Source organism: Dermacentor albipictus, chromosome 2, assembly GCF_038994185.2.
Source record: "Dermacentor albipictus isolate Rhodes 1998 colony chromosome 2, USDA_Dalb.pri_finalv2, whole genome shotgun sequence".
NCBI lineage: Eukaryota > Metazoa > Arthropoda > Arachnida > Ixodida > Ixodidae > Dermacentor > Dermacentor albipictus.
The window spans coordinates 147,716,921-147,736,462 of NC_091822.1; the positions used below are offsets into that span (position 1 = coordinate 147,716,921).

The 19,542-nt window shown below is 45.7% G+C and overlaps 2 protein-coding genes across 4 annotated transcripts in view; one reads left to right on the forward strand and one right to left on the reverse strand.

The window, feature by feature from the left end:
* Window positions 1–421: 421 nt before the first annotated feature.
* On the reverse strand, window positions 422–7,066 carry IntS1 (integrator complex subunit 1). Its single transcript, XM_065429120.2, has one exon. It carries the CDS (start codon window positions 6,918–6,920, stop codon window positions 543–545), a length of 6,378 nt encoding a protein of 2,125 aa, XP_065285192.1. The 5' UTR covers window positions 6,921–7,066; the 3' UTR covers window positions 422–542.
* Window positions 7,067–7,278: 212 nt separating this feature from the next.
* LOC135899793 (cation-dependent mannose-6-phosphate receptor-like) overlaps window positions 7,279–19,542 on the forward strand; it is a 53,179-nt gene continuing 40,915 nt past the window's right edge. For all 3 annotated transcript variants that reach the window (XM_065429127.2, XM_065429126.2, XM_065429129.2), the window contains exons 1-6: window positions 7,279–7,509; window positions 7,818–7,993; window positions 8,167–8,276; window positions 9,379–9,524; window positions 11,103–11,229; window positions 18,983–19,104. In XM_065429127.2, the coding sequence (XP_065285199.2) occupies window positions 7,346–7,509; window positions 7,818–7,993; window positions 8,167–8,276; window positions 9,379–9,524; window positions 11,103–11,229; window positions 18,983–19,104 (845 nt within the window). In that variant the 5' untranslated portion in view covers window positions 7,279–7,345. The remainder of the gene's footprint in view (window positions 7,510–7,817; window positions 7,994–8,166; window positions 8,277–9,378; window positions 9,525–11,102; window positions 11,230–18,982; window positions 19,105–19,542) is intronic.

Sequence of the window (19,542 nt, forward strand, 5' to 3'; positions counted from 1 at the left end):
GGTTTTCAATCAAGTCGACTTCTCAGTCCCAACATTTATTCAACCAGGCAATCTCTGCCCAATGTTTACCTTTGACACTAATAATGCACAATGAAGTGACTGTGAATGGCATTACTGTCAGTTACCGGCAATTCGCCGGCTAGCAATGACAATAAGGTGGGCCCCTGATAAGTGCGTTCTCCTTCATACCATGCCTTCTACTCCAACTTTACCTGTTTCCTAGAAATGTAATTGACACATCCTTTAGAAACACAACTACCACTTTCAAAGGGCAGTAAAAAGAAACTCAGTGGAATTCTTTTGATCTTGCTACATGCTACAAGAGACCTGTAAACCATACCGACAGATAAAAAAAGAATGATGGTCAGTGTTGTACAAAAAATGACAATATTTTTTTCATATCATCAGCACACAATTACCATTCTGAAAAGACAACCTTTGCAGTTTACTTGTAATGAACAAAACCATAAATGACAACAAACATACATATTCTACATCAGAAGACACAAAATCGAGCAATTTCACATGCTGAAGTCAAAAGATCAGTTCCCATACTGCATATTCAGAAGAAGCAGCGTGTCAGTTATGGGCACAGCACTGTTTACATTGGTGCTGATCCCAACTTGAAATGCCTTCTGCAGAAGCATGCTACCATGCTCCTGAGCAAGGACCACGAACTCTGGAAGGTGATCAAGCACAAGCAGAACCAAGTCCCGGCGATCACTGGCGAGACACTGCAAGTAACCCGAAATAAATTGTCCTGCAGTTTTCGGATTGTTTTTGATGCTTTGAAGTAGCAACCTGAATGCCAAGCTACAACACGATATGTTCGTGCTGGTCAGAAGAACACACTGCAACTCGTCTTGATAGGCCTCAAGGATTTCAGGCTTCCTCGACGCAACATGCTCAAGATCTCTAAGAGCAGACAGAATTTCTTCTGGGTCAACGCCATCTTTGTCAAGCAGACCCCTCAAGTCACGGCTGCTTCTGCCTTTGCTGAAACCTGGTGCATGTGAAAATGGACGGGCAAGTAACCTTCTTGAAGATGGGCCTGCTTCAGAGCCAATGCCTTCCGGAGCATTCTCACTGCCCTCAGGATGCATTCTAAGGATGCAAGTGCCAGCAAGAAGAGTTTTCAAACTCAAGAGGTCTGGGAATATGCCAGCAACATCCTGCATTGCACCATGGTGTTTCTGGACCCACTGCCTGGCTGCTGAGGGATTGTGATAGACATACTGGTGAACCAAAAGCAAGAACCTGTTCAGCAGGCCCATTATACGCTCCCTTTCGTTATTGCGCATGTACTGGATGTGACACTGGAAGGCATCCACGTAAACGTCCAATATATCATTCAGTGTGGGCACTCGGACATCAAGAAAGAGATGTGGCACCAGCAGTTCTAGTGTTCCCAACATGTGCACGAAAAATGATGCGTGACTTCGGGTACCAAATACCAACGTGCCCATGCCTGAACGACTGTGAAGAAGGCTTGCCATCATTGGTAGCTGGCGCAGCATCAGCTCTGGATGAGTTGCTGCTAGCTTCCTAATAGCGATATGCAGGTCTGATAGTTTGTAGTATGACTGCTTGTCATAGTCAGCAATAGACAATGCTAGCAATAATGTATGTGACAATGTGTCTACCCTCATCTGACCATACGTCTGTGGTCCTATATCTTTCAGCATTTCCGTTATCGCGTCTGATGTAAACACAATGCTAGGTATGCAGAGGTACAACTGTGTTAGCATTTCTTTTGCAGCTGTACGGCGACCAGGCTCATTCTGGACAATGGTCATCAGGTGTGATACAACTGCAGATATCAAAGCCTGATCAGCACATCCTTGCTCCAATAGTGGCAGACGTGCCAAAATCTTCATCTTGCTTTCCTCCTGTGGAGCTGAGTGACCTTCAGAAATCGTAGTTGCTGAAATATGCTCATTGATAATGTAGTCAGCCATAGCACAAGCTTGATCAGGGCCAAAAATTAAGACCTTCTCAGGACTGTAGTGCTTAGGGATCTTCTTGTCACGGCCTTGCCATATCTTTGGTATGAACATGCAGGCTTGAAGGAAGTCCAAGACAGCTGAAGGGTCGTACTTTTTCGTTGATGCTTGAGAAAGGACTTCATTGATGGCTGTGTGCAGTGTCGACCAGTGTGCCCTGTGAATAAGCAGGGCTAGCAGGTATGGCCGAAATGTGGTTCTCAAGAGCTCATTTTTTGTGCTGCTATGGAAAAGAAGCTGGTGTTGCAGCTCTTGACAAGAAGAGATGCACTCTGGTTCCAAGTGTTCTAGCCAGTCTACAATGACAAAGCTTGTGGTTACCTTTTCAGACTCAAAGATGTTTTCACACAGAATCTTCGAGAGTGCATGAATCAGCTGCTGACTGTCACCCATCTTGATAGCTCTTTGGACAAGTACACAAAGTGCCTCCTCAAAACGCTTGGATTCATTTTGTGCTACTGACGTCAGAGCTTCCACAATGTTGGCAGATTTTGCATCACCGGATGCTAGCCTCCTTGGTGCCTGATCCTTGTTCCTCGATGACGAATGCGATGTACAGTACTGAGTCAAGATGGCAGTAAGTGGCGATGGCATTTTGCTCATCTCCAAGATTTTCGAGCAAACCCAGTGGAACTTGAATGTGAGCGGGGAGTTTGATGCTTCTCTTTGTTGTGCCGCAATGGCCAATCTAAAGAGGGAACATGATATGAACGATTTCAGAAACAAAGCATTCACAAATGCCTCTCTCTGATCACTTTCAAGTATATGCTCGCACGTATGGATGAATTCTGCCAAAGCACCACCAAAAAGGCATTTTCGAAGGACGTCATGTGAAAATGCCTTCTGCAAGGCTCTAAAAAGTTCCTGCTCCTGCTTGCTTCCCAGTTTTCCCTTCAATGGATCCAGGCCAAACAATTGAACAACAGCCACTGGAACAGAGTCCAAGCGAGAAGCTTCTGTTGGCCGCGGTGGGGCATGCTGGATAACTGATGTTGGCACTGGCTCAATGTCATCCATTTCAGCAGCTGCATCAGTGACGTCGCTCTCACCAAGAAGACGGTAAAAGCATTCACCACCAATTGCTCCTCTCTGGTGCTGAACTTCAACTAGCTGTGACATGTATGCCTTGTCCACAACCGCCTGAACAACAGCTGCTTCATCATACTCCACGGCTCTGTCCAAGCAGCAAAGAAGCTTGCTCATGCTTGGAACTGGAATGCCAAAGGACTGAATGAAAAGCACGAGCTGGTTTGGCTCCAAGTCTTTCAAGGCAGCATCAACAAGGACATCCACAGATGACCTGATCATACGAAGCTTTAACCAATCTGGTAAGAGGAGGGCTTCTTCAGATGTATCGACTAGAAATGCCTGGGGTGGGTCTCCTCCTTCTGGAAACCACGTTTCTAACAGAGCATTGAATGTTTCAGGGTCACTCTGTGGAGGCCCATAAGTGAGCAAGATGATCATGGAGTGAACAACTAGTATATACATAGTTGCTGTCTCTCCAGAGTCCCACTGCAGTGTGATGTGGTCCTGACACTCATACCAGTAGACATCTTTGGAAGGTTTCCGGGCATTCTGCAGATATCGTGTGAATATGTCAAGCAGTGAGCAGTGGAACAGTTCTTTGTAAAAGAAACCAACTGTGTCCTGTAAGAGGATACAGTTTACTATGGTTGGCCGGTCAATAATTAGCTGAGTTATGTCAAGAGACAGCTCAGACAGACCATCATCAGGTGTATAAGTGGCAAGAAATTTAACATATGCTGTGATTGCAAAGGGGTCATTCTCAACTTGGCATGCGTGCCGCAAAGTTGCACTAATGTCCTGGCGCACAACACTGAAGTGAGGCAGAGAAGGGATTTCCTTCAGTAGCCAGTCATGATTATTTGGTTCTGAATCCTGAGTGCCATCTACAGTTGAAGACTTCTGACAGAGGACAAGCATGAGGCCTTTAGTTGCGAGGGTGCGAGCATTTTGATTCTGCGTGCTGAGACGTCTCATAAAATAGTCCAGTACCTCGCATGTGGCCTGGACATCACCTTCTGGGTTTCTCAGCAACTTCTGCAGGTGCTGCAACAGCTGCTGCTGCTTCCGCTTCTTACTCTGAAGAGTTTTCAGCTTGCCCTTTTCTGGCTTGTCGTCCTCTGGATCAGCTGTACCTATGCTACACTCCAGTTCATCGTTGAGGAGAAACTCGCAAAGGCACTGCACCGGGAGAAGGTCGAATGAGCCCTCATTTGACTCCACAAGCTCTGCCAGCCATGGCATATGCGAGGTCCCTTGTCTCTGGATAATTCCCAAAAGAAAATCGGGCTTCCTGCTTCTGCACAGGAGGTGCCCAAGCTTTAGAGTTTCGTTTAAAGCTTTCAGCTGCTCCAACACTTGTTGCGGCGGTCTTCTGGTCACACCTTGAGGATCCATCGTTATCAGCTTTGACAAGAGAAGACTGTTACTTTCAGTGATGGTGACCTTCGTCGATGCGGCTGCCAAGTGCGTTTCGAATTCCAGTATCTTTTGCTTTTCCACCTGAGCAATCTGCATTTCTCGTGCTTTGATTTCGTCAGCTTTTTCGCCTACTGCCAAAGTCGGTGGAGGAAAGACAAAGTGGTTAGTGATGCACATTTCAACCAAACTCTGCAGTGTTGGATGGGTTGCAAAAGCCATTTCCCCAAATGTGGAAGGGTTGTGAGCTACCACAATGAGAAGCATGATCCATGCCTTCCAGTAGTAGTCTGCAATTGCAAGGTTTGGTGGTGTGTAACCAGCTGGAAGTGTGATGTTTTCAGGGTGGTGGTAGGCACACAAGTGGAAGATAATCTCTATGAGTTCTGTTCGCTCCACCACAAGCACAGGGTGCAAATCTTCTTTGTAGATTGCTGCTGCTCTTCTGATTAGTTGGTCCACAAGCTCCAATGCATCGGATGGGTTGAGTGGGTGTTCCTTTGACATCCCTATTATTAATATTCTAATGAGCGTGTCCTCCAGTGCAGGGACATCTGAAGCCAGCCTCAACATCAAATGTCTGTCAGCCTCTGGTGGCCAGTTATCCTTGCAGTAATGCTCCAGTTGCTCAAGGAAGAAGGATTTGTGCAAGCAATGCAAAAATTCATTCCTACCTGGCTTAAACATCTTGGGAACGACTGTGTGCAACCACCAAACTGTGTCTCGCTGAATAGTGGCCACCTGCATTTGGTAGTTTCGGAGAGGAGAAATGTCTTTCTTTTCCCCTCTGAAAAGCGCTGTTGCTGCTTCACGCACAGCTGGTGTGATTGCCAAAAAGATGGCCTTGACAATGAGGTCTGTTATTGACATGAAAAGGCGTTCTCTAAGCGACTGCTCAAGCTCTAGGAATTGAGTCTCCTTTCTCTCTTGCATGAGGCCTAGACAGAAAGCTGTAAAGTTGAGATCATGACGCAGAGACCGTATGATCTCTCTGAAAAGAGCACGCAAGCATCGCAAGTAGTCTTCTCTATTGATTAAGAGGTCTTGAAAAACTTCAGCAAGGACACGAGCAGCTTTCTCATGTGAGTGCTGAAATATCACTGAGAGAAGCTGCATATTATTGGGGTTCCTCGAGGTGGAGAGCTCATTGTAGATGCAGTGTTTCAAAACAGTACTCAGATTGTCAACATGCTGACCCAAGAGTTCCTTCACGCATTGCATGAAGTGGTTCACGACTGGCTTTGTCTTAAGTCGAATACGAATCAGACACCCGATTACTTCAACATCGTGCTTGTTGTGTTGGTTGCAGTTCATGCACACTGTAAGTAACAGATCCTGAGCTGGGCGAGTCAGTTTAGGGTTCTGAAGCCATGTCTCCAGACGATGGGCGACCAGCGAACGCACTTCACTAATCCCGCAAGCAGAAACTAACAAACGGAGCAAGTTTTTCGAGATGTCCATTGGTTGGCGGCGATTCAGCTGTTCGTGGATTACTTCCAGCACGTAGTGCTCGATGTTTGCTTTGGAGCCTGCAAAGCGAGGCACAACGGCAACGTTCTCCGGATTCTCCTTGAGATCCAGGTGTAGGCTTGACAGGGAATCGTCGTCATCGACTGCCGGGGCAGGAGGGCTGGGACAAGCATCCGGTTTGAAAAGCAGGTCTGGGGCAAGCATACTCTTGGGCGGCAGCCTCGTGTTAAATGCCGTGAGCACGTTGTCGACGTAGTTTTTACATTCGTCGTGATCAACCCAGACCCGATCCCCCAACGAGTCTTCCACAAACACTTTCACAAACTGATCTGGCCAACTGACATTATCTTGAAACGCAGCCAAAAGAAGGTTACAGGCTAGCACCGAGATCAGGTTGTTGCCTTTAGTTTTGAAGTTCACTGTGACGTCGCGCTTTAACAAGCTCGTGAATGCCTCAACAGAGCCCTCAGAGTCAAATATCCTCGGCCGAGTTTTTGCTAGGAACATCAGCGTCAGGTAAAGCATGGGGTCCGGCTTTGGCCGTGTGTTCTTGAGCGTCTTTGCGGCGCCGCACATGAGTGATTCGACCTTATCATCGTCACCAACGTCCTCCGCTTTCAGAACACGACTCAGGAAATCTGTTGGATCGACCTCCACGGCAATGACATCCCACTGTTCACTTTTGTTGGAAGGAGTTTCCCGCTTTATCTGCGAACCAGCGGGACCCAAACGGGCAAGAGATGACGGGGCAGCGGTCGCAAGCTTCGGTTTCTTTGACGGCACCAAAGACGACGATCCGCCGGGGGCTTCTGGTCGCTTGCGTTCGGTACTAGAACTCGCGCTGCTTAACGTCGACTGTTTCACAGGTGGCTTCGGTTCCGGCACATCGGGGGTTGATCGTTGCTTCGACCCGAGGGCGATGAAATCGCCCGACGGGAAAAGGGACGCCTTCACTTTGTTGGGGCCTCTCTTCTGAGACCCCTTCCCTTTCTCTCGTTCCATGTCGGACTGAAGTTGGTTGCTTCACGTAGCTACATCCCAGGTTCTTTCTCGTTTGCAGAAAACGCGATAACTCAGCAACCTAACGACCAATACGAATTCCAAGAGCACGGCTCCGGCGCCGGCGCCATATCCCTTACAAGTGTTGAAAACCAGCGTACAACGGAAAGCAACAGTTTCGCATCAGGGACTTCACGTAGTTTCTAATGCTCGAGCAATGCGTAGAACTTATGCAGAAATAAAGTCAATAAAATTTATATTTTGTTTCCTTAGTCGTTTATGTCAAACGACTGAACTGATAACACCCTTTCTGGCGTCACATAAAAAACAAAGCCGTTCAGCCGTTTCAAGCCAGCTCGTGAACGCTTCAGCCAGGTTCAGACGGTACTCGCAATCGCATCATCGCATGTCGAGCAAACTATGCCAGCATGTTTTCGCGCAGCGTAAACAATGAGTTTCTATGCTTCCTACTGGCCATGTGTGCCTTAGTGCCGTGTATCGTAGCCGAAACTCCAGGTTGCACGCTGTTGAACAAGGACTCGAAATCGGAGAAGGCGCTTTTAGAAGGGTTGCACGACTTGAAGGGCGAAACGTAAGCTCCACATAACAGTGGATTTTCAGTCGAATGTATGATCTTGCGCAAATTTCTTCTCCGAATGCAAAACTAAGAAGCCGAATTTTGGCATGCTTTTGTCACGATCACTGCTGGTTTTTGCCACAGAGTGCAGTAATGTTTGTTCATGTGTGCGTGCTGTGGAAATTAAATGTTACTAACGTTAATGTTCTGCACAATCATCCCGCTTGGCGAACGTGCGTGATGAGCGCACGGAACCTAAGCTGACGCCAGATGTGCACATGCCCGTTCATTTATTTTGCTATTGCATTTATCTTCTGTTTCAGTTTCACTGTCGAGGACAGGGTAGACGGCAAACTGAAGGATATCTACGAAATCGGAGTCTGCGCGAGCGTGAATAAGTCGGCGCCACAAGTAGGAGCGGTTCAGCATGTCATTGGCGATAAAGGCAATCAAACGTTTATGTTAGGCCAGCTGAATTCTACCACGCTAGCTGGAGCCCGTAAGTCACATTTCTCTCTGTGTCTCTCCTCTTTATTTTTAACGACATTTGAAAGATCGTGCATTATTCTCTTCGTCCTTTTTTTTTCCCCTCACCCCTGTTCTTGTCGTATACAAGCGAACACGGCAGTGCACCGAGGCACCTACTAATAAAGGACGTAATGTTATTTTCAGCTGGGTGGACTCTAGTCACATACAGAAATGGAGATCGCTATAATGGATCCTGTAACAACTCGTCGCGTGAAGTCCAGTTGGCAGTCCTCTGCAGTCCAAACGAGCATCACGTAAGTTATTCGAGAAAAGCTGCCTAATGAAGACCGCTTGCGATAAGTCTACTGCTGTGTTGACTACGGCTGAATGTTGAAAATAGGACGGAAATGCTTGGGAAGTGTGTAAACATGCATTCACTTGTCACCTTCCAACCCGGTGCTATTCTTTCATAATCAGGCTTGGCTTGCTTGAATTTTAAACATTTCAGTTTCACTCACTTTTTGTACCTTGATTCACATGCCTAGTTTACATAAAGTTATTTCCAAAAGTGCACATCACTTGTTATCCTGAATCTGAACATGTTTCTGTTCAATTTCATTTTGCACTTATGTATACATACCTGCCAATGCTCCCTACTTTCTTGCAATGCTGACGACTTTAAGCTCGTGTTAAAAAAAAAAATTATGTTTACAAGAAAGCTTCGCTTGTAGGTATTTAAACCTTCTGCTGGAAGTCTTCTAATGGGGAAAGGACTCCAGGGCGGTACTTGCTTCGAGCAAGTTCGTTCAGGCGATTTCCTGAAGCAGGAGAAATTGGCAGTGGCAAAGTTGCTGAAAGAGTAACTATGATCTAGAACATTGTGTTGCTTGCCAGTCTCGTCTGTTCCAAGTTGGCTGCTGATGTGTCTAAAGGTAAATTGTTATTAACTAATTGTGCATGTGTCCCATAAAATGCGTGAGGTTATAAGAAGCTTTTAAAACATGCATATTATCTTCCACCCCTCCCACCTCTTTTCTAAGTCTTATGTCTGCGAGTTTCCTTTTTTTTGTAATTTTTATTTGAATGTTCACAGGTTGGCAGATATGTGTATAGTGTAGTTTGTTAAAATTAGCTCACTTGGTTCAGTGCTCACCAGTATAAAAAATTGCAGGCCTTTTGTGTGCTATCCTCTGCCAAGAAACATAATGTGAAACAGTCAAAGGCACTCTGACAGTGCTGCGCACAGTGCTTTTTAACTATGACGATGACTGCACATACTTCTTTTCAAAAAGCTGCCCTTTTGCTGCTAATACGTCCTGAGCGACAAAGTAGTTTTCACTTTACGGCATATACATCTATAACTTATGCCATAACTTGTCGATTCTCTCATTGGATGGTGATTCCGGTTCATTTCAGGGCACCCTGCAAATTGCGTCCAGTGGCCGTGCGGGAGAGACGGCGTGCTCCTTCCTTTTTGTGATCAGCAGCAGTGTCGTTTGTTCGAAGGAGAAACATGAGCAGCATCATCGTGGCCTCAGTGGCGGTGCTGTATTTTGCATACTGTGAGTACGTGCGTAATGTCATGTGAAGCAACGAGTTCTTTTTTTAGGAATGTAACAAATCACTGACTAAAGGCAAAACAAAATTACGTGTCGGGCCTTGTCTGTACGCTCAGAACCAATGTTGACAAGCAATCCGTACGGATCTTGAAACATGATTTTATTTTGACAGTGGTCAATAACCTGGTTCATTCCTACTTAATGATTTTGCCTGACCAGACGATATTCCATTGAAATCAACTACAACAACGAGTTTTAGAGGTAGAGTCATGAAAAAATGAGGGAGAAACCGAGAAGGAAAGGCCAAGAAGTCGCACTGGACACACATTTGGTTTGCTATCCTGCACTAGAAAAGGATTGTGGGACAAAGAGAGAGAAATACAAGAGAAATTACACAGCACACTGTAGGCTGTCACTGAGGCCAGTCCATTTCACGAACAGCCATAGCGCACACAAGGCTTTCTGTGGCAGTGAAGTGGTGTGACCATGGTCCCAGACTCTTAGTAAGTGAAAATCTTCTTGAGTTCATGTATTCTGGCAGAGATTCAAAACACAGAGCGCTGCTTGGTGGTTCAAGGATCTAGCCAACTAGAACTTTCTTACATAACTCCACCAAAGGAAAAGTTGTGTGTAATCATACTATTACATTAGTATGATGGTGATAAGGTAGTGGCATGTCATGTTCTCAGCTGATCATTTTCAGGGATTTACTTTGACATTTGCATGACACAACTGCCAAGATGCCTCACAGGAACAACAGATATCCCATTGGTGCACTCTAGCCCTGCAGAGTATGAATATAATGTTAATGGGGTCTGCAACTCCTTTTGGTACATACAGTTTCCCTAGATTAGTCAATAAACGAGCTCCAAAAGTGATTGATCACTAATACGGCCTCTGAAATGCAGCTGTGAGACTTGGTGCTGGCAACAACATATTGTGTTGTGTTCAGCCCAGATGTGTTGGAAACTTCACCCTTCTTTATGGAAGATAGGGAGGGGGTAAGAGGGGACTAGTATTTGTATTGGGATTGCGCCTGGAGAATCTGCAATGGTAGTTGATAAACATAGCAGATTTGCAGACTAGTACAAGATTTTTATGCATTTTTGCTTGATAACAGCTTTATTTGTTGTTGCTAGTGGTGCTCAGACCCTTTCCTATATTCGTGTGTGACACTATTGTAATGAAAACAGTTTGAGCATGCTAAGATTTTAAGTGAGAAGCTGCGTCACCTGCTTGTAGCAGCATGCAACAAGATGGTTATACTGCTGGGGGGCAAGCCTCCTTGCCTACTACAGTAGTGAGAACGGTACTTGTACCCACACAGGTCACAAGCTTCAGGCAAGACTTACTTGCCTCAATTCTGAAACATAGCCAGTTACTATGACATTGCCCTTTGCTTGTTTACAAGCCTTTAGTGTTCCTCTTTACGATCAGATGGCCACAAGCTTTTCGTGGAATATGTAGAGCTTGAAAAAAAAGTTTTAAACTGTTTCGAAAAGTTTTGAAAAGCTAAATAATGCTATCACGAAATTCACCACAGTTGTAGTTGAGTAGCAAATGCTTCGTTCTTCCTTACAGTTTTTTCACAGTGGCCGGCAGCTACCTGCTCCTGGGTTTCCTGTACAAGCGCATTGTTGTTGGAGCAAAAGGCCTGGAGCAGATTCCAAACTATAGTTTCTGGAAGGATTGCGGCAACCTTCAAGCTGTGAGTGAACTTGACTTTGCACGGGCTGTCCTGCCTCTTCTCAAACCAAATTACAGTCGAATCTAATTAATTTGAACACGCTTAATTCAAACATCTGGTTTATTTGAACTGATGCTGTGGTAAACCTCCGGTAATTCGAACGCGTAAGCATTTGTGACAGTTAATTCAACCATACCACGCTCCGACACTGCTTTCAGCAGCGTGCCAAATCACACGGCGGCGCCTCCAACCAGCATTGATCTGTCCCTGCCATAGAGGAATTGCTTAGGAGAGACCCCTCAATGCCGTGCATAAAGAAAAAGAATACCGCGGTGGTGATTTCACCCTCTCTCGAATGGCAAGGTCGTCATTTCTGTGCCTCGCCGTAATGCCCTAGCCATACTAGTGGCAAAATGCGCACCGTAGGAGGGATCGGTCCTGGGCCGATTTTTCTTGGAAATGAAGCAAATTCATTTCTCTCCCACCCTTCCTTGCAACTACCCCCCCCTCGCCCTCCCTCTCAACTCCTTCTCCTTTGACAGTCTCCGCAAGCACGCGTGCCTCCGTGCCGGCACCGACAGCTTAGCCCGCTCCTTGAAGTTCCATTTTCTGCCTTTATCGGGAAGCAAGCATTGGCTGGAGTGGGCAGTTTCGTGGTCCTCGCTCGCTGTGTGCTTGTGTGCCGCGATATTTTATGACTTGAACCATTCATGCATCATGCTATGAGGCATGAATACTTCAAGAATAAGTCCTTCCTTTAACTTGAACAAGTTTTCAGGCCCCTTCGAGTTCAGATTATTGATATTCGACTGTATATTAAACCTGACTAACTTAAATCGCATGTTTGGTCAACCACAAGTTTATAGACCACATCACCTGAAAGAATGTTGAATTTAAAAAAAAAAGGCCGTTTGGGACCATACCCAGTAAAATTGTGCAACACTATGTTGTTCACTTATATAAGTACTGGCTGGGAATTCAGAATACCAGGCTGTATTCCGAGGCTGCTCAGATATCTGGCTTTTCTCAGAGCCTGCACTCCATAAGTTTTTATTGGAATAGCAATTATATGAACACTCCAGGCGCATTTCTGCCATCACCGTGATGTTTCGTTTAAAGTCCAAGCACGATAACATCGTCACCGCACGTCATATGCTGTATGTGCAAGTGAAACTTGCGAGGGTCACTCGACAATCGTGGCTCGCTCTTGCATGCACAGGGGGGAAAGGAGGAGGAAGCACGCAGCCTTCCATCGCGCGCGAGGCACCAGGAGGAAGGGAAGGAGGTTCTCTTAGGCATCTGATGTGTATGCCGAGGCTGCGCCGCTGCCCTGTCTTGAAAGCAATCTGCGATGTGGGCAAAGCGCCCCGAGTGCAGCTAACTTCGTACTTGCTGTACTTTTGGCGGTTAGTTCGCGTTGAAGCAAAAGGCAGCATGAAGGTCGATTCACTCGCTGCACTGTTGCGCTTCCTCACTCCAGTGTTTTGACAGCAAGTTTCCGCGGTCATCAAGTGAGATGTGTTCGTGTTTACCTGTGCACGTGCGACACCGTGCTTGTTAATTTACTTAGTAAAGGAATATTTACAAGTTTATACGGCGGATGACACTACTATCCTTACTTCATATAGCTGTTACTTATTTGATATCGCAATCAGTGCTTCGCCTTTCGGACCAAACTTTGTTGGCTGTATACAACAGCTGGCTTGGTATTAGGGGGCTGTATGTACTAGCTAGTGGATATGCAGATTTGTTATACTAAGTCAATACTTAACACTTGACGGTTGCTCAGTGTCCTTTCATGTCAAGCAAGTTCTCTTTGGGAAAAATATCTTAAACAACCTTAAATTTTGTTTTTACATGTCAATTATCAAACCAATGCAGTGAATTACATGCTAAACTTGCTGGCACTTGCAAGTTCATTACAAATGAGTCGACTAATGCTGACGACCGGCTAAATTTTTTTTCTGTTAAAGAAATGTTATAGCAACACATTTGTCACTGGCAGCATTAGCATGCTCCAACAAGCTTGATAAGTGTTCAGCACTTGCATACTCAGTAGAAACATGTTAAAGGAACGCTAATGAAGAATGAAGTTGGAAATGGGAGCTGCACTTATACTTTATTATAATAGTTTGCCCTCACAGCTGACATTGGCTGCCAGGAAAGGTGGTGGTGTGATGTTACTAACTGCTGGGCAAGTCTGCTGCATGCTGCCGAAGGACTGCAGAGGGGCGTTTTCTGCCACTTCTTTGTCCCCAAGATGACTACTTCCTCTAATGCGGCTGTCAATGCCAATTCACCTTCTCTGTCATCATGCACACTCATGTAGTGGCATAACAGGCGTCGAAGTGTTTCGCGAACGTTCAAGCGCTGCAAGCGTCCGATTTCGTACAACACTCATTATCGTATGCTAGTGGACGCTAGCATACAGTAATGCTAGTGGCTAGCAGTGCTTTGCCGACATATTCAAGGAAAACTGATAAGCCGAGCGATAGCCAAGAACATGAGCAATGGTTGTAACATCCACCTCATTTTCCATTATATAAATTCATGTCCATGTCTTTTTTTCCTGTAGTGTGAATTTGCATCACCAACTGGCCCAGTCACATAGTTTGCTACAGTTAATTTCCATTCTGATCATTCGTTGTGCTGACTGCCTGGTCGCGGAGATACTGGTGGCATGGCTTTGTCAGGGCCAATGATGAGCTGAAAAGGATGGACAAATAAATGGAGCATTATAAAAAACGGTCCCTTGGTTGCGCATATGCAGCATATTGTTGTAGCTGCAGTCAGGGTGCAGCACTTTTGTAGAGTGTGTTGATGCTGTTGAACATTGTCTATATTAACTACTGAACCTTCTCCTGCTTGGCCAGCCTTTGCTGCCAGCAGTGCGTTTTTATGAATAAATTTTAGGAGATTTACTCTAAAAGAGTATTGAAACTAATGGCAGTGTCCTTTACTATGTACTGAAATTTTGGCCGAAACACTGTATAGGTGGGTTACCACTTTCTCTTATTCTCACCAAATTCATTTGCATATCATCAACAAGTGGTTATGCATTTACTATATATAAAGGAGCCCTTGTTTTTCGGTTGCAGCTTGCATAGATTGACGGATGGAGAGATGAATACGACAAGAATGCGAGCGATAGGGTTCACAGTCTGAAGTGATTCAGCAAGAAATTCTAAAAAAAAAATATTCATGCCCTCAGTTCAAATTTTGCCTGGTATCCTATCTCCATTCCTCCCCCACCCACCCCTCTGACGTAACCACTTGCTGGCAATGGCAAGAGCTCAAAGCACCTATGTAGCGAAAATTTGCATGCCATGGTTGCCTACATGCTTTATGTCCACAGATTGGTACGTTTACTTTGGTGTGCTGATGGCACCATTACCCAACGTTACTAGACTAGCTTCAGTTGTAAAACTCTCCGCCCGCGCGCTTACAGCCGGTGTCGCCACTTCTGTGACAGCCGCCAGATGGCAGCGCCGTTCCATCGGGCTCCACTGCAGACGCCTCGCCGCAGCCTTCAGCCTGTGCGGACGGGCAGTTTGCGCGTGTTTCACGCTCGCTGGCGTTCTCCCTTGTCCGAATTAGTGATACCATGAGAAAGCGGTATCCACCTACAGCAATAAGATTTATTGGGCCAGTTGGTTCATACTGTAATAAGGGTAAACTGCACGAAAGAAAGAAACGCATAGAGCGAAGCGCGGAAGCTGTGTTTTTTCCTCCCGTCTTAACGTTTCGCGCAGTTTAGGCTCAGAAGCCTGAACATTTGGTCAAAGTGTATGATTAGGATGATCTTCATCCCCACCGAGGCTTCTCGCCACGCCAAAGAAGCGCAACAAAAAGAAAGATGAGGTCAGTCTTTGAACACACAAGCCACACACACACACACACAAAAATATCATCTGCTCTTCCACTCCGTGAAGATGGTTAACCAGCGAAGCTGAAACGTGCGGCCCGTGTTTATCACTGGGTTAATCTAGAGGATTCATTAAAGTATTTCTGAATTATGCGGTAACACACACAATCGGCTGCGACTGAGAGAACGACGTCACTGACGATATGCCCGTAGTCCGCCGTTGTCGCTTGCGTTCGATGTCTCGAGTTTGCTCGGAGGCGTGATTAGCTGCTTTCGCCCGATTTGCGATTATTCAAAATTAAGTTTCTTCAGAAATTAAATCTATCCGTTACGTAAGACAATGAGTGGCTCATACTGCCTTAAGCAATGGCCCCTCCCACCGTAAACGCGGCCTCCCCATTACGATGTGAAATTCTACGCTGGAATGATGAATTTCACAGAAGTGAAATTCTACGCTGGAATGATGAACGGCAACGCAGCCAGCTGTGGAAGACGACGATGAACGTAGGAGCAGTGGCACGAGCGCGTGTGCCAGTCGGCACAAGGAATAGCCGAATTCATGGCCGTGGTGCTAGCATTACGCAAATTAGGACCATCAATTACGTCAGCCGTGATAGTTACTGATTCTTTATCATTGTGCTCATCCCTTACTGCTTCTAGTGATTATCGCGTGATGAGGACATTTCAATCATTGGTACCTGGTTACTTGAGAAGCGTGCGTTTGATTTGGGTGCCCGGCCATAAAGGACTAATCATTAATGAAATTGCAGACTCTCTAGCCAAGGCATCGATAAGTGGCCCGATTCTTCCTTGCTGCCCTTTGACTACTTATGTAATTGCAGCTAGATTTCGCAGGAGTATCATTATACAGTCAGTATCAGGCTCCGAAATTACTAACTCTGTGGAGTATGGACATCTCCTGCACCCTTGGAACAGAGATTTTTGCCGAACACGGAAAATTGAAGTGTCCATCACGAAGCTGCGCTGCCGTATACCTGCATTGAACTTCTACCTCCACAGGTCTGGTCTGGTCCCCTCACCACTATGCTCATTCTGTGGCGAAGCGGAGACAATCGACCATTTCTTGTTGTCTTGCAGACGTTTTTCTATTATAAGAAAACGACTACTCGAAATCCCGCTTCGCTCTATTGGTCTGACTTTATCAGTGCCTGTGATCCTATCTTTTGGAGCCTCCATTGTTGGGTTCAGCAACAGAAATGTTTGCTTGGCGATCCAAAATTACCTCATTGAAACCAATCGATTTCCATGTTAGATTGATCATTCTCCCTCCCAACCATAGCTTTCTTTTATTTCTTATCATTAATTAATCATCATCATCATTATTATTATTATTATTATTATTATTATTATTATTATTATTATTATCTTATACCCGGTTTTCATATGATTATTTCTTTTTTCTCCAAACACAAAACGTTTACTTTTAAACTCACACGCCCAAATTGTTAACTCCCTTGTTATCATTATTATTTTAGGCACCTAATTAAACCGCCCGATTCTTGGCCAATCTCCCACTGTGGGTATGTGCCACGGCCACTCAGGACAACAACAACAACAACAACAACAGAATCGCTCTGTTCCACGCCGAATCGCTCTGTTCCACGTCGCTCTGTTCCACGCCTCTGTTCCATTGCTGGCGGCACAGAAAAAGCAGCGCGCCGAACTGTCGACATCGTTCCGATAGCCGCCTATGCAGCCAGGTGCGCAGCACCTCGGCATCGTCTGCTTATATTCTCAACAAACTCGGCGAAAGCTACAGTTTCGCGGATTACATGCTTGCTGAAATTCGCCTTCAACAACGAACCACACAATACGCTGCACCGCGCGCTTAGTCCGGCCCGCCCGCGTAGCCGGCTAGTGAGGAAGTGAAGCCGGGCGCGACTGCAGCGCCACGAAGGCGCGGGCGGGTGGCGGTTCCGCGCAACGGCGCCGAGTTTTAAAACTGAAGCTAGTCTAGTAACGTTGCCATTACCGTGGTAGAAAACTGCCTTTGCACATTCAAGGAGATTCATGGTTACCACTACTGGTCAAGCATCCTGGGACTGCGCAACATCTCTTTCCTTCTTTCATAGCTTGCGCAGGCAGTTCGACGCAGCACCGCAAACAACAAAAAGGGTGCGGTAACAACAATGCACTGAAGAGTGAAACTTGTGCCGCTTGAGTGTATTGTGTGTCCAAAACGAGGCAGGAAGGCTGCTCACAAGCATTGTAAGCGAGAAGAGAAGCTTTTTTGTGAACTTCACATGTGCACACTTCTCTATAACATAAGAGCAATGCTCAGAGGCAAAATAGCAGCCAGTGCCCCTACTGTGTTTCGTAGTTGGAGATAATATTTTTTTATTAACCTGTGCCTATTTGTGTTATTATTACAAGCACAGAACACAAAAATATAACCAAATCTTAATTTATCATGTTTTTACTGAGTGGCGTAGTTATCTGCAACTTTACTTTTAACAACTTGCAGACGAGCTAGTGGTGATGTCGATGATGCTTCTATTCAGTGCCACTGGGTGATGAAGCGATCAGCAGTGATGTAATGATTGGTCTGCGTGATTAAAATATTAAATATATTGATATCGGTGCTTTGACCTACGCTAGAAATATCTTCAACCGTCAGTCTGCGCAACCAGCAACAGAAAGACAGTGGCTTGAAAAGTGTTCGAGGGCTCCTGTGCTAGTGCTTCCAAATTAAAGCATATGTTGATGTAAAGTTTCATTGTGTAGCTCCCATTGTATGTGTCCCTTATGTACAAGCAAGTAGTAGCAGTGTACCAGCACTTCCGGTTTATGCAACCTTAGAGTCGTTACCCACAAAATGTTACGGACCAAGGAATCTGAGAAAAAGCTTAATATCCCAGCAGCCTCACAATGGAGCCCGGTACTCGCATTTCCAGCTGCTACTAGCATATGTGAACAACATAGTGATGTCCAGTTTTACTGTCTACTTTTACAGGCTGCTCAGAAATTCAGTGTTTTACGAGATCCCGTGGTCTATGAACTTTTGTGGTTAACTGCATATGTAGGTGTTTTATTGGCCAAGAAGGTGATTGTTGACATAGTATACAGTAATTTGTTCATGGTTATGAGAGAAAACAGTGAAAGTTGCAGAGGAAAAAGAGAACTTGCATCCTCAACAGCTTTTATGTGCCAGGTGCTGCATTCTCACATGATCTTTCCCGGGGATGCTCTCACCTTTGTGCAATTTGACATATATCGCGGCACCTCATTGGAGCAGCGTTCTTCACGACACTAAATCTGAGAATAAGGCAAAGTCAAAATTACACTTCAGGACATGCGAGCTTCTTTCTTCACATCTACTTCTGCTGGCTTCGCCAATCAACACGCACCGGAAGTAATATGCCGGATCTGATCGAGCCAGAATATGGTTACAACAGTGTCCCACAAGTCCCCTTCATGGCCTAATGGCAGCGATGGCAAAACGTGAAATGATCCAGAATCTATTCAAAGGGTCTGCACGTACGCTGTGCCGCCTATCGCTGCCCTGTGTTCTCACAACATATCTAATTTCAACATGGGCCTGTGGCCTCTGTACAGTAGTAAGTAATGCGTGATCATGCATCTCCCATTCTTGATTCGCTCACCTTTTCAGTGCAGAATAACTTGAGACATTTCCCAGAGTCACATCATACCTGGTATCTATACCAAAAAATCTAAAAATAAAACTGGCTTAGAGTAAGGTCTCGTTAGTCCGAACTGTCGCCTGCATTTCTCCTTTCATGTGCGAATGCTATGCTCGCTGCAGAAGAACTGCCTGCACCTTAGCTGTCTTGTGACCGATTCATCCGCAGTCAGGTTTTTCGTGTAAATCCAGCTTTTCTCTGGCACGTACACCGTCAGCTGAATGTACCTACACCCACCTCTGTTCAGGACGGCTGCAACTACATCTGCCGATGCCAGTGTGACTCCTCCGATGAGCACCGCTCCTACCGGGACATTGACGACAGGCCGCTACGTCCGGACGAAGACAGGGACGACCAGCTGCTTACCATGTAGGCCGCCAAAGTTTGTTGCTGATGAGTGTACTGTAGCGTATTGCAGAGTTGTGCGCCACTATCTCATTCCTATTCCCATTCCCAAGCAGCCACTTTGTCTTAGTTTAAGACTAACTGCGATGCATGCCCTCAGGCATCACTTTGGCTGTGAGTAGACAAATGACGTGATATATCATCTACAGTGTTATCTCGGCTTGGTTGTGGAGTCGGGACATACACTCCTTAACAATCTTTGCAGGAGAGCCTTAAAGGGCCTTAAACAATCCTCTGAGCCTCTTAATCTGGTCCAGTACTTCAGTCTTTAATGGTCTATTTCAAGTATGAAATGCTACCGTTCGGTGGTTTGCTTGTTTTGGCGAATGACGCACTTTCACAGACACATTGATAGAAACAACAAAACAAAGATAAGAAGTTTGCAGTGTAATTACTATATTT

Bases quoted from the DNA above. Each gene is read 5' to 3' on its own strand.
- IntS1 (XM_065429120.2), bottom strand. From the start codon at position 6,920: ATGGAACGAGAGAAAGGGAAGGGGTCTCAGAAGAGAGGCCCCAACAAA.